At 44.7% G+C, this 14,112-nt stretch overlaps 1 protein-coding gene across 1 annotated transcript in view; it reads right to left on the bottom strand.

Annotated features, from left to right (window-relative positions):
* LOC124553601 (tyrosine-protein phosphatase non-receptor type 11-like) overlaps positions 1-14,112 on the bottom strand; it is a 255,423-nt gene that overhangs the window by 34,103 nt on the left and 207,208 nt on the right. The window contains exons 7-9 of the mRNA XM_047127457.1: positions 11,317-11,464; positions 2,400-2,479; positions 276-428 (exon numbers count right to left, since the gene is read on the bottom strand). Of these exons, the coding sequence (XP_046983413.1) occupies positions 276-428; positions 2,400-2,479; positions 11,317-11,464 (381 nt within the window). The remainder of the gene's footprint in view (positions 1-275; positions 429-2,399; positions 2,480-11,316; positions 11,465-14,112) is intronic.

The following is a 14,112-nucleotide window of genomic DNA, read 5'->3' as shown; positions in this document are numbered from 1 at the left end:
GGAATACACACAGCAAACAAACTGAGGACGTAGGTTCCAGGTGCTACTCTGAGACGAAGAGGTCGGCACAGTAGAGGAATTTGTGGCGGGCCACATCAAACCAGTCACACGAATGATAAAACAAACGCACACAGAGGGGGAAGAGGGAAAGGGAGAGAGGAATCGGTGAGGGATGGACGGGCTCACACACAATTTATTATTTAAATCGGCAATATTTTGTACGGGTCAGTTCTCTGGACTCGAGTCGCCACAGCGAGTGGCCGGGCGGTGCGCACCTTGCCGCGCTCCACCTCCTTGGTCGTCATGACGATGACGCGCGTGTTCTCCTGCCAGACCATCTCCCAGAAGTCGCCCGTCGTGGCCGGCAGGCAGCCCTGCGTAGCGATGTAGCACCGCCCGCACCCCGAGTCGCCCGCCTCGTCGTCCGGCTGCAACAGGTTCGCTGGGCTGCAGCGACTGGAACTCTCCGACCGAGTAAATGACGTCTGCACACCCACACGTGCACACTTTTTGACCGGACGGACGTACCGTACAGTCACGACAGGAAAGAGAGGTCCTTTAAGTATTTCGGGAAGCAATTATACATGCTAACAGTAGCTCGTTTATTCTGAAATAGCAGAAAATCCGTAACAATGTGGCTACCACACCCGCACGGACTGTCCCAGTCTGGTGCTCTCCCTCACACAAACTTCACTTCACGCCTTCAGCCCATCCCCCCCCCCCCCCTCATATCGTCAGTACTGCCGAAACTCTCTGACACTGGAATAGCACTCCAGTTTTGTACTTAATGGGGAAATCCTGCCCGTATCTCAGGTGTAGGTGACCAATTCATCTGACGGAATTACATTTTCCCGGAGATGTACGAGTCTCGACTTTACCTTCAATAAGGATAGAAGCTCGAGTAACGAATTGCAATTTGTGCTGTGGCGAGGACTCGAACCCGGACAGGCCGTGGCATTTCACCGCAGTTTGAAAGTAAAAGAATTTGATAAGCAAAAAGAATTTTGGTGACTTGTGTCAGGACAAATGGCTAGTGGATCAGCCACAGCTCTTAATGGCAATTTGAACATTATTGTATCCCAGTTAAAAAGCACATTTGAGTGTACGCATAATGTAAAGCATTCCTTAAAAATTATTTTCCTGGAATTTCTAAATTCTGCTTCTGATGAGGAGATTCACAATGCAGTAGTAATTCTTTAAAATTAGTATGAGGAGGATTAACCCAATGAATTCCCAGACCAGGTTAAAAAAAAACCTCATTAACATCTATAGTTGACTTAGCAAAATTATTAATAATAGAGAATTCAATATTATCTTCTAGCATTCCAAGTTTATGCACAGTATTTTACTTGTCTAACTGCTCTAAGCAAGGCTCATTTTCAAAGCTCAAACCTAATACACAACTACCTGCGGAATTCTGTGACACAGACAGACTTTGTGAACTCGGCCTCCTCAGTATCGAAAGTGAAAGCGCTAGATCGGCTGACGTCAGTGAAACAGTCGACAGTTTTGCATCGAAGAAAGCACACCGCACTGTTAGTTTCACTGGAGATCAAAGTGAGTACAATGAGTTTTTATAAGTACATTGAGCAACAGATGCCTATGCTTATTGATACTATTGATACTGAGCCTCAATCACTATAATGTATTTAATTTTAATAACATACACCAATACCAATAATTTTGTTTAATACTTTGAAAATAGTGATCAATAATCCCTTTGCTTATGTTACATGCAATTATACAACACATTGCACTAAATTTCTATTTCATTCAGAGTAATTACAATCACTTAGTTACTGCCACGTTATATATTTTATTCTAAGGAGCCTGGATTTTTATTTTTGCATGTGGATCCATATCGCATATGGTAAGCCTGTGGATTCAGTGCAATGCTGAAACAAACAGATTTACATACGAAAAGAAGAGGTGAAAGGTACCATCATATGACTCAATAGACTGACGAGAACAAAAGTGTGTAGTGAAGTGTGGTAGCAACGAGAGAATAGCATAAGACAGAAAGGAAAGTCAGTGGAGGCATAGAAGCGGGAAAGGAGTGTGACAGAGAAAAGCGAAATGAAAGAAGTAATGAGGCAGGGAGAGAACAGAAATAAACAAGAGTAAGAGGGTGAGGCGAGGAAGTGTGTGCGTGTGAGAGAGAGAGAGAGAGAGAGAGAGAGAGAGAGAGAGAGAGAGGAAGGAGAATGAATAAATAATGAGGAAGATAAAGGATACATCATAAGAAACATTTTGGGAAAAAGATGCAAATACAGAGAATTGAAAATTAAGGAAGATTGGTGGAGCAGCCAACAGAAGGAAGCTCTGTGTGGTTTGTGTGTCTTCATATTCCTCCCACAAAATCCTGATGGGAGCTCCACAACAGGTGGCTGCCATCTTACCCGAATGTAGTTGGCGTTGATGTACTCAGATCCGGGGACACTCGGATCGACGTCCCTCAGCTTCACCCGCGTGTGGTCAACTGCCGGGAGGAGAAAGACACTCATTACACTACTTTATTTACACTAACTGAACCCTCCATCAGTTCTTTGTGACTATTCATGATCTATGGAACAAGTATTAATGTCATGTAAGGTAAAGGTGGTGTTACCACTATACTGAAACTGAAATAATTTTACAATATTGTCTGTTATGTGGTAACATGAACCTCAGGAAGCCCATACTCTGTGTTACAACAGTTGTGGAATACATTGCATCATTTCAGTTTACGCCTTGTCGCTTTATCACATGGAAGATATTATAATAAATTGGTTAAGGCTAGAATGAGATTCATAACACAAGATATAAGAACATTTTGCCTCTTATTAATGTATACTGGGTGGTCCATTGATAGTGACCGGGCCAAATATCTCGCGAAATACGCATCAAATGTAAAAAGTACAAAGAACGAAACTCGTCTAGCTTGAAGGGGGGAAACCAGATGGCGCTAGAGTTGGCCCGCTAGATGGCGCTGCCATACCTCAAACGTATATGAACTGCGTTTTTCTAAATAGGAAACCCCATTTTTTATTACATATCCATGTAGCACGTAAATAAATATGAATGTTTTAATTGGACCACTTTTTTCGCTTTCTGATAGATGGCGCTGTAATAGTCACAAACGTATAAGTATGTGTTTTCACATAACATTCCGCCAGTGTGGATGGTATTTGCTTCGTGATACATTACCCGTGTTAAAATGGACTGTTTACCAATTGCGGAAAAGGTCGATATCGTGTTGATGTATGGCTATTGTGATCAAAATGCCCAACGGGCGTGTGCTATGCATGCTGCTCGGTATCCTGGACGACACCATCCAAGTGTCCGGACCGTTTGCCGGATAGTTACGTTATTTAAGGAAACAGGAAGTGTTCAGCCACGTGTGAAACGTCAACCACGGCCTGCAACAAATGATGATGCCCAAGTAGGTGTTTTAGCTGCTGTCGCGGCTAATCTGCACACCAGTAGCAGACAAATTGCGCGATAATCGGGAATCTCGAAAACGTCGGTGTTGAGAATGCTACATCAGCATCGATTGCACCCGTACCATATTTCTATGCACCAGCAATTGCATGGTGATGACTTTGAACGTCATGTACAGTTCTGCCACTGGGTACAAGAGAAATTACGGCAGAATGTCAGATTTTTTTGCACTCATTCTATTTAGCGATGAAGCTTCATTGACCAACAGCGGTAACGTAAACCGGCGTAATACGCACTATTGGTCAACGGAAAATCCACGACGGCTGCGACAAGTGGAACACCAGCGACCTCGGCGGGTTAATTTATGTTGCGGCATTATGGGAGGAAGGATAATTGGCCCCCCATTTTATCGATGGCAATCTAAATCGTGCTATATATGCAGATTTCCTACGTAATGTTCTACCGATGTTACTACAAGACGTTTCACTGCATGACAGAATGGCGATGTACTTCCAACATGATGGATGTCCGGCACATAGCTCACATGCGGTTGAAGCGGTATTGAATAGCATATTTCGTGACAGGTGGATTGGTCATCGAAGCACCATACCGTGGCCCGCACGTTCACCGGATGTGACGTCCCCGGATTTCTTTCTGTGGGGAAAGTTGAAGGATATTTGCTATCATGATCCACTGGTAACGCCTGACAACATGCGTCAGCGCATTGTCAATGCATGTGCGAACATTACGGAGGGCGAACTACTCGCTGTTGAGAGGAATGTCGTTACACGTATTGCCAAGTGCATTGAGGTTGACGGACATCATTTTGAACATTTATTGCATTAATGTGGTATTTACAAGTAACCACGCTGGAACACTGGAACAACGGAAATAAAATGTTCAAACATACCTACGTTCTGTATTTTAATTTAAAAAACCTACTTCTTACCAATTGTTCGTCTAAAATTGTGAGCCATATGTTAGTGACTATTACTGCACCGTCCATCCCAAAGCGAAGAAAGTGGTCCAACTGAAACATTCAAATTTCTTTACGTACTAGACGAATATGTAATAAAAAATGGGGGTTGCTATTTTAAAAAAACGCTGTTAATATCCGTCTGACCTATGGCAGCCCCATCTAGTGGGCCAACCATAGCGCTATCTGGTTTCCCCCTTGAAGCTAGACAAGTTTCGTTCTTTGTAGTTTTTTCGTTTGACGCTTATTTCGTGAGATATTTGGCCTGGTCACGATCAATGGACCACCCTGTATATTTAGTTAGTTGTAGATGTTGGTCACTGTAAGATAGCTAAAATAAATGATTTACTAATAGACTTGTAACACTAGTTTGTTATGTCTTCATATATACGAGGTGTGATCAAAAAGTAAAGGGAATTTTTATTTTTCCTACAGAATCTATTTCTGAATCATCAACTTGCTCCCCTTTACAGTAATCACGCTCGGATATAACAACATGTGCCAGCACTTTTTTTAATCTTGAAAGGACTTCTGGAATTCGCCTTTCATTATGGTGTTCAGTTCCTTCTGGGATCCGGTTTTGTTTGTTGTTGTTGTTGTGGTCTTCAGTCCTGAGACTGGTTTGATGCAGCTCTCCATGCTACTCTATCCTGTGCAAGCTTCTTCATCTCCCAGTACCTACTGCAACCTACATCCTTCTGAATCTGCTTAGTGTATTCATCTCTTGGTCTCCCCCTACGATTTTTACCCTCCACGCTGCCCTCAAATACTAAATTGGTGATCCCTTGATGCCTCAGAACATGTCCTACCAACCGATCCCTTCTTCTGGTCAAGTTGTGCCACAAACTTCTCTTCTCCCCAATCCTATTCAATACTTCCTCATTAGTTATGTGATCTACCCATCTAATCTTCAGCATTCTTCTGTAGCACCACATTTCAAAAGCTTCTATTCTCTTCTTGTCCAAACTATTTACCGTCCATGTTTCACTTCCATACATGGCTACACTCCATACAAATACTTTCAGAAATGACTTCCTGACACTTAACTCTATACTCGATGTTAACAAATTTCTCTTCTTCAGAAACGCTTTCCTTGCCATTGCCAGTCTACATTTTATATCCTCTCTACTTCGTCCATCATCAGTTATTTTGCTCCCCAAATAGCGAAACTCCTTTACTACTTTAAGTGTCTCATTTCCTAATCTAATACCCTCAGCATCTCCCGACTTAACTCGACTACATTCCATTATCCTCGTTTTGCTTTTGTTGATGTTCATCTTATATCCTCCCTTCAAGACACCATCCATTCCGTTCAACTGCTCTTCCAAGTCCTTTGCTGTCTCTGACAGAATTACAATGTCATCGGCGAACCTCAAAGTTTTTATTTCTTCTCCATGGATTTTAATACCTACTCCAAATTTTTCTTTTGTTTCCTTTACTGCTTGCTCAATATAGAGATTGAATAACATCGGGGAGAGGCTACAACCCTGTCTTACTCCCTTCCCAACCACTGCTTCCCTTTCATGTCCCTCGACTCTTATAACTGCCATCTGGTTTCTGTACAAATTGTAAATAGCCTTTCGCTCCCTGTATTTTACCCCTGCCACCTTTAGAATTTGAAAGAGAGTATTCCAGTCAACATTGTCAAAAGCTTTCTCTAAGTCTACAAATGCTAGAAACGTAGGTTTGCCTTTCCTTAATCTTTCTTCTAAGATAAGTCGTAAGGTCAGTATTGCCTCACGTGTTCCAGTATTTCTACGGAATCCAAACTGATCTTCACCGAGGTCAGCTTCTACTAGTTTTTCCATTCGTCTGTAAAGAATTCGTGTTAGTACTTTGCAGCTGTGGCTTATTAAACTGATTGTTCGGTAATTTTCACATCTGTCAACACCTGCTTTCTTTGGGATTGGAATTATTATATTCTTCTTGAAGTCTGAGGGTATTTCGCCTGTTTCATACATCTTGCTCACCAGATGGTAGAGTTTTGTGAGGACTGGCTCTCCCAAGGCCATCAGTAGTTCCAATGGAATGTTGTCTACTCCCGGGGCCTTGTTTCGACTCAGGTGCTTCAGTGCTCTGTCAAACTCTTCACGCAGTATCCTATCTCCCATTTCATCTTCATCTACATCCTCTTCCATTTCCATAATATTGTCCTCAAGTGCATTGCCCTTGTATAGACCCTCTATATACTCCTTCCACCTTTCTGCTTTCCCTTCTTTGCTTAGAACTGGGTTTCCATCTGAGCTCTTGATGTTCATACATGTGGTTCTCTTATCTCCAAAGGTCTCTTTAATTTTCCTGTAGGCAGTATCTATCTTACCCCTAGTGAGAGAAGCCTCTACATCCTTACATTTGTCCTCTAGCCATCCCTGCTTAGCCATTTTGCACTTCCTGTCGATCTCATTTTTGAGACGTTTGTATTCCTTTTTGCCTGCTTCATTTACTGCATTTTTATATTTTCTCCTTTCATCAATTAAATTCAATATTTCTTCTGTTACCCAAGGATTTCTACTAACCCTCTTCTTTTTACCTACTTGATCGTCTGCTGCCTTCACTACTTCATCCCTCAGAGCTACCCATTCTTCTTCTACTGTATTTCTTTCCCCCATTCCTGTCAATTGTTCCCTTATGCTCTCCCTGAAACTCTGTACAACCTCTGGTTCTTTTAGTTCATCCAGGTCCCATCTCCTTAAATTCCCACCTTTTTGCAGTTTCTTCAGTTTTAATCTACAGGTCATAACCAATAGATTGTGGTCAGAGTCCACATCTGCCCCTGGAAACGTCTTACAATTTAAAACCTGGTTCCTAAATCTCTGTCTTACCATTATATAATCTATCTGATACCTTTTAGTATCTCCAGGGTTCTTCCATGTATACAACCTTCTATCATGATTCTTAAACCAAGTGTTAGCTATGATTAAGTTGTGCTCTGTGCAAAATTCTACCAGACGGCTTCCTCTTTCATTTCTTACCCCCAATCCATATTCACCTACTATGTTTCCTTCTCTCCCTTTTCCTACACTCGAATTCCAGTCACCCATGACTATTAAATTTTCGTCTCCCTTCACTATCTGAATAATTTATTTTATCTCGTCATACATTTCATCTATTTCTTCATCATCTGCAGAGCTAGTTGGTATATAAAGCTGTACTACTGTAGTAGGCATGGGCTTTGTGTCTATCTTGGCCACAATAATGCGTTCACTATGCTGTTTGTAGTAGCTAACCCGCACTCCTATTTTTTTATTCATTATTAAACCTACTCCTGCATTACCGATATTTGATTTTGTATTTATAACCCTGTAATCACCAGACCAAAAGTCTTGTTCCTCCTGCCACCGAATTTCACTAATTCACACTATATCTAACTTCAACCTATCCATTTCCCTTTTTAAATTTTCTAACCTACCTGCCCGATTAAGGGATCTGACATTCCACGCTCCGATCCGTAGAACGCCAGTTTTCTTTCTCCTGATAACGACATCCTCTTGAGTAGTCCCCGCCCGGAGATCCAAATGGGGGACTATTTTACCTCGGGAATATTTTACCCAAGAGGACGCCATCATCATGTAATCATACAGTAAAGCTGCATGCCCTCGGGAAAAATTACGGCTGTAGTTTCCCCTTGCTTTCAGCCGTTCGCAGTACCAGCACAGCAAGGCCGTTTTGGTTAGTGTTACAAGGCCAGATCAGTCAATCATCCAGACTGTTGCCCCTGCAACTACTGAAAAGGCTGCTGCCCCTCTTCAGGAACCACACGTTTGTCTGTACTCTCAACAGATACCCCTCCGTTGTGGTTGCACCTACGGTACGGCTATCTGTATCGCTGAGGCACGCAAGCCTCCCCACCAACGGCAAGGTCCACGGTTCATGGGGGGGGGCGGTTTTGTTTCCCTTCCCCAAATCAGTGGTGGGAAATTGACATCCATTGGAGGGTTCCCTTCAGCCTCGGAAATAGAAAGAATTTGCAGGGGGCCATATCTGGCCAATATGGTGGTTGACGCAATATAATAGCTTTGTTTTCTATCAAAAAAAAAAAAAAAAAAATCATGATGAAGCATTGAGGTATGAGTGGGACCATTAGTGCAATGTAATTCCCACGAGTGGTTTTGCCACAGTTCTGGTCGTTTTCTTTGGATAGCTTCCCGCAAGCGGCACACAACTTGCATGCAGTATTCGTTACTGATCGTATGACCGTAAGGTAGGAACGTGTGATGCACTGTCCCACTGTAATAGAAGAAAACAGTGAGAATAACCTTCACACACGGTCGAACTTGTCGAAATTTTTTCAGTCTCGGCTCTTCAGGCAGTTCGCACTGGGGCGACCGGGCCTCAGTTTCGACATCGTACCAATACGCCCTCGTTTCATCACCAGTTATCGCCCCTTCAGAAGTTCTGGACAGTCGTAAGACTCCACTGCACAATTCCTGAGTGATGTCCGATTCATTCAACGATCCTGAAACAAACTTTGCTCGTGCCCAAAACAGGCGAAAAAACTGCTCGGCACGAGTCGGGAGGATACTCCGGCAACATCACTAACCTCTCCGACAGCGATTTTCCGGGACCATTTTTTGTACTTCTTCCACACTGTCACCTGTAACTGATGCACTAGGGCGTCCGGGGCGGTTCCCGTCTCGAACGTCTTCCCGATCCTCTCTCAAATGTTCGTGCCACTCGTAAACTCTTGCCACACTCGTACGAGATTCGCCGAAAGCCGCAGTCGACATTCCGAATGCAGTGCTTCATTTTATTCCATTTTTCACACGGAACTTTACGCAAATCTTTCGATGTGCATTTTTCGAAAGACACGGTTTGCCGGGTATTCAAAAACATGCATAACCTTTTCCACTGCCTACAATAAAGTAAGTATTTAAAACAGCTGAAAATGCAAACGTACATCAGGTACATGTGTACCAACAAGATGGTGAGTTTTGACGTCGTTTCGTTGTTTACGAGGGTACCCCTGCGAGAGTCACTAGAATTGATTAGTCAGAAGTTTGACGAGAAGACCACTGAACTTTTTAGGCATGTCTTGACTTCCACGTATTTTCTTTTTAATGGAGAATACTACGAACAAACGGAGGGAGTCGCCATGGGTAGCCCACTCTCACCGGTGGTAGCGAATTTGTACATGGAGAACTTCGAGGAGGAAGCCCTGTCGTCATCCGTATGGAAACCCACTCGCTCTTTCCGTTACGTGGACGACACGTTCGTCATCTGGCCACATGGTACGGATAAACTCCTTGACTTCCTCACACATCTAAACTCCATACACCCCAACATCAAATTCACTATGGAGACTGAAACGGAGGGTAAATTACCTTTCCTTGACGTCTTGGTCAAGAGAAGGGCTGACGGCACCCTAGGTCATGGGGTGTATCGGAAGACTACGCACACTGATCTGTATTTGCACGCAGACAGCTGCCACCGCCCTTCACAGAGGAATGGGGTGCTTAAAACTCTAGTACATAGGGCGCGCACTATCTCTGACGCAGAGAGTCTACCCCAGGAATCGGAACATCTGAGAACTGTATTTCGAAAAAATGGGTAGTCAGAGTGGCAGATTCCACGTGCTCTCCGCCCAACCACTGCAGCACAACCTGTTGAGATGGTTGAAGTCACGAGGGAGGTGGCAGGCACTGCGTTTATTCCGTATACAGGCGCACTCTCGGGGAAAATCGCCCGCATTTTGGAGAAACACCGGGTCGGAACTGTGTTTTGTCCTCCGAATAAAACTCGTGCACTGGTGGGGAGCGCCAAAGATGACCTCGGTTTGAGGAAGGCCGGCGTGTACCAGATTCCGTGTCAATGTGGCGAGTCGTATATTGGCCAGACGATGCGTACCGTCGAGGATCGATGCCGTGAACACCAGAGGCACACTCGACTGACGTATCCGAGCAAGTCGGCGGTCGCTGAACACTGTTTGTCGGAAAATCACGCCATGGAGTATGAACGCACGAGGATTCTGGTACAGACGTCGAGATACTGGGACAGCGTTGTTAGAGAGGCCATCGAAATTCGCACCGATGACGACCCCATAAACCGTGACTGTGGCTATAATCTTAGCAAGGCTCGGGAACCGGCGATCGGGTTAATCGAGAGTAAATCGAGCAAACGTATAGTTGTGACGACCACGGCGGACAGAGCCATCACTCCGACGTCATCTCAGACGCCGTCGCAATCTGTTGCACCGCGCGACCGTGGCGCGGGGCGCGGACGGCGGGGCGAGCGCGCCGCGGGCGGAGGGTGTTTAAATCGGCCGCCGCCGCGACCCAACCCAGTTCCCTCTGAGCAGCCATAGCGTACGTATCTCCGTGCCGGTACGTTCACAGGAGCTCAGTCCGTCAGTTCACCTGATGGCGACGTGTATGATCGCCGAAATATTGTGCCCGTTGGACACTATAGACCGGCAGCATACCCGTGGATATTTTGATTAAGATAAAAAAAAGTTTGAAAACTGGATATGTAATTCCCACGGAATTGAAAAATTGCTATTACTTTTAGATCACATGTCGTGCAACAGCAGCTGCACACGAACAATTGAGTACATTACAGGCTCGTACAGTAATTCAACGTGCGGCTGTCAAACTCTTAATACGGCACTGGCTGTACCAGTTCGCCCGTAAAATCAGGTCTCGAAATTGAAACAGTTTATAACATGCAACAGAAATTTGTTAAAAATAAATGGAAAGCGACACACAAATGTAGTCTTAGTATTAATTTACGTCTAAGAATGTGAGAGCTATTTACCGAACATCGAAGTCGATTATTAACATTATTTTGTTCTAAATAGCACGTGATATACTGACCCTCGGTGACACATTTTGTGTTAGTTTTCCGAATGAAATTACGTGCTAAGTGAAGACGTTCTTGCAAAAGTCGAGTAACAAGTGGTGCCGGAACGCACGGGCGCTACTCACAGGGCAAGATGTTCTTGTAGCGGTTCTTGTTCCGGTTCTCGGGCTTCTGGCCCTCCTTGCGGGAGAAGAGGTGCTTGCACTCCTGCTGCTGCAGCGACTCGAACTCCTCCCAGAAGCCCGCCTTGCCCGTCGACTGCCCGTTCTCCTTCTGCAACACACGCCGCAGCTTTATGAAAAAATTTATTTACTTTCTGTTTTTTATTCCTATTACTTTGTGCAACAAACGTATAAATGAAAAAAGGTTCACTCCCTCAGTTTCGAGATGCACAGTATCGAAATATTAAATTAAATAGACAAATGAAAGAAAACTCCGTCTGTCCAGTCCGCCGCTTTTCAGTAACAGTATTCCCCTTTCGATTCTAATATTCTGAAACTCCGCCCACAAATCGTCTTTTAGTCGAGGATCATTCCACTACTCGGCTATTAAGAATAGTCAGTGCTAAAGTGCGAAACTGAGGTTTACGAACTGTATTTTTAGTGTCAATTTGTTTGTTTATCGAGGCCAATAAGTAGACAGAGACATGTTATGTAGACACTGGCAGCAGATTAGCTACTTTCGATTTTTATTGTAAACTAGGAACAAACTGTGATACTTTAGTTTCGTCCTTATACCATGTCACATCCTCCCGTTTTTAATCTACTGAAGCAAATGGAGCACTGTAATTGAATGACGCTGCACTCTGTAACGTACTCCAAGACTAGCGACGGCGGCAGCCCGTAATACGGCCGGCGTGCAGCGGTAACGGCGAGGAACTGACGTACGGGCGGGACGGGGCAGCGCCCGCACACCGCACGTACGCACGCACGCACGCACGCACGCACTGCCCGACAGGTAACCCCACGCGGTAACAGCTACGTGACCGTCTCGGCAGTGCCGCCCGGTTCTTGTGCCACGTGTTTTGTTGCTCGTGTCTCTCGGCACTGTTATTAAAATAACACTGACTGCTCTTCCCATTTTCTACAACAGCCCAGTATTTGAAAGCAGCAGGAACTTTACGAACAAAACTTACATTACGAGAAGAAAAGTTGCCACTCACAAGGGAACCTCCCCATCGCACCCCCCTCAGATTTAGTTGTAAGTTCGCACAGGGATAGGCCTCGAAAAACTGAACACAGATCAATCGAGGAAACAGGAAGAAGTTGTGTGGAACTATGGAAAAATAACCAAAATATACAAACTGAGTAGTCCATGCGCAAGATATGCAACATCAAGGACAACATGGTCTCAGTAGCGCCGTGGTCCCGTGGTTAGAGTGAGCAGCTATGGAACGTGAGGTCCTTGGTTCGAGTCTTCCCTCGAGTGAAAATTCTACTTTCTTTATTTTCGCAAAGTTACTATCTGTTCATTCATTCACGTCACTGTAATAAGTTTAGTGTCTGTGTTTTGCGACCGCACCGCAAAACCGTGCCATTAGTAGACGAAAGGACGTGCCTCTCCAATAGGAACCGAAAACATTTGATCGCAAGGTCATCGGTCAAACTATTCCTCCACAGGAAAACACGTCTGATATATTCTATACGACACTGGTGACGGCATGTGCGTCACATGACAGGAATATGTTGTCGACCCACCTAACTTGTATACTTGGCGAATGGGTAAAAAGATTCTTCTACCTTGCCCGATTTAGGTTTTCTTGTGGATGTGATTATCACTCCCAAAAAAGTGATGAAAACGTCAGAGTTTGTCACATAAACTGCAACAAATGAATGCAACAGTTTCACAGTCGCACAGTTTTCCCTGTGCTCTGTCAAAACACAAGTTTTTTACGTTTTCAAATGTTTCCGTGTGTAGACCGTCAAATCCGACATATGTCCAAGCAAATCTGAACATGTCCTGGAATTTGGGAGAGCGAAGTTGATTATGTGTAAGTGCCTGAACTTCGATAATTGTCTGAAAATAAAAAATTAAACTTTTCACTCGAAAGAAGATTTGAACCAAGGGCCTCTCGTTCCGCAGCTGCTCCCGCTAACCACGGGACCACGGTGGTCCTGAGCTGACGCTGTCCTTGATGTTGCCTACGTTCCACATGGACTACTCAGTTTGTATATTTTGTTTATTTTTCTCATAGTTCCACACAACTTCTTCCTGTTTTCTCGATTGATCTGTGTTCAGTTTTTCAAGGCCTATCCCTGTGCCAACTTATAACTAAATGTGAGGAGGGTGCGATGGGGAGGTTCCCTTGTCAGCATATAGCGCCGATGCGAGGTCGCAGACAGGCACAACAAAAAGATTTTCACAGTTAAGCGGGTGGGGGGGGGGGGGGGTTGGGAAGTAGCGGAAAAGAAAAGGGGAGACAAATACCAACATCTACTAGTTGCTGTCCTCATCCATCCAGCCCCTTCCCTGCTCCCATTCGAGCAGTACACAGCTGTCATTCTACCCCCCCCCCCCCCCCCTCTTTTCCGCTACTTCACAACCACCACCCCCCTCCCACCCCTGTCCCGCCATGCACCTAACCTGCAGCATTTCACTGCCCGCCACCTCCACCATACAATCCCTCCCCCTGCCTGCTGCCAGCCTCCCCCCCCCACCCCATACCCCATGCACTGATGCTGCAGCTCACACTGTGGTTTGAGTTGCCCGAGACTGCAGCTGTGTGTGTGTGTGTGTGTGTGTGTGTGTGTGTGTGTGTGTGTGTGTGTTTCTGTCGTTGACAAAGGCCTTCTTTGTAGCGCCTATCTGTAACCTGCATCTCTGCTATATGGTGGGTAGCAACTCTCCTTCTCATAACATTGTTACCTTTCATCCTGGATTTTCCATTGCTCGATGATTTAAAGTTACTCTTCTTTCTAAAA

Source organism: Schistocerca americana, chromosome 11, assembly GCF_021461395.2.
Source record: "Schistocerca americana isolate TAMUIC-IGC-003095 chromosome 11, iqSchAmer2.1, whole genome shotgun sequence".
Lineage (NCBI taxonomy): Eukaryota > Metazoa > Arthropoda > Insecta > Orthoptera > Acrididae > Schistocerca > Schistocerca americana.
Note: the sequence above shows the minus strand (reverse complement) of the source record. Positions and strands in the feature narration are given on the sequence as shown.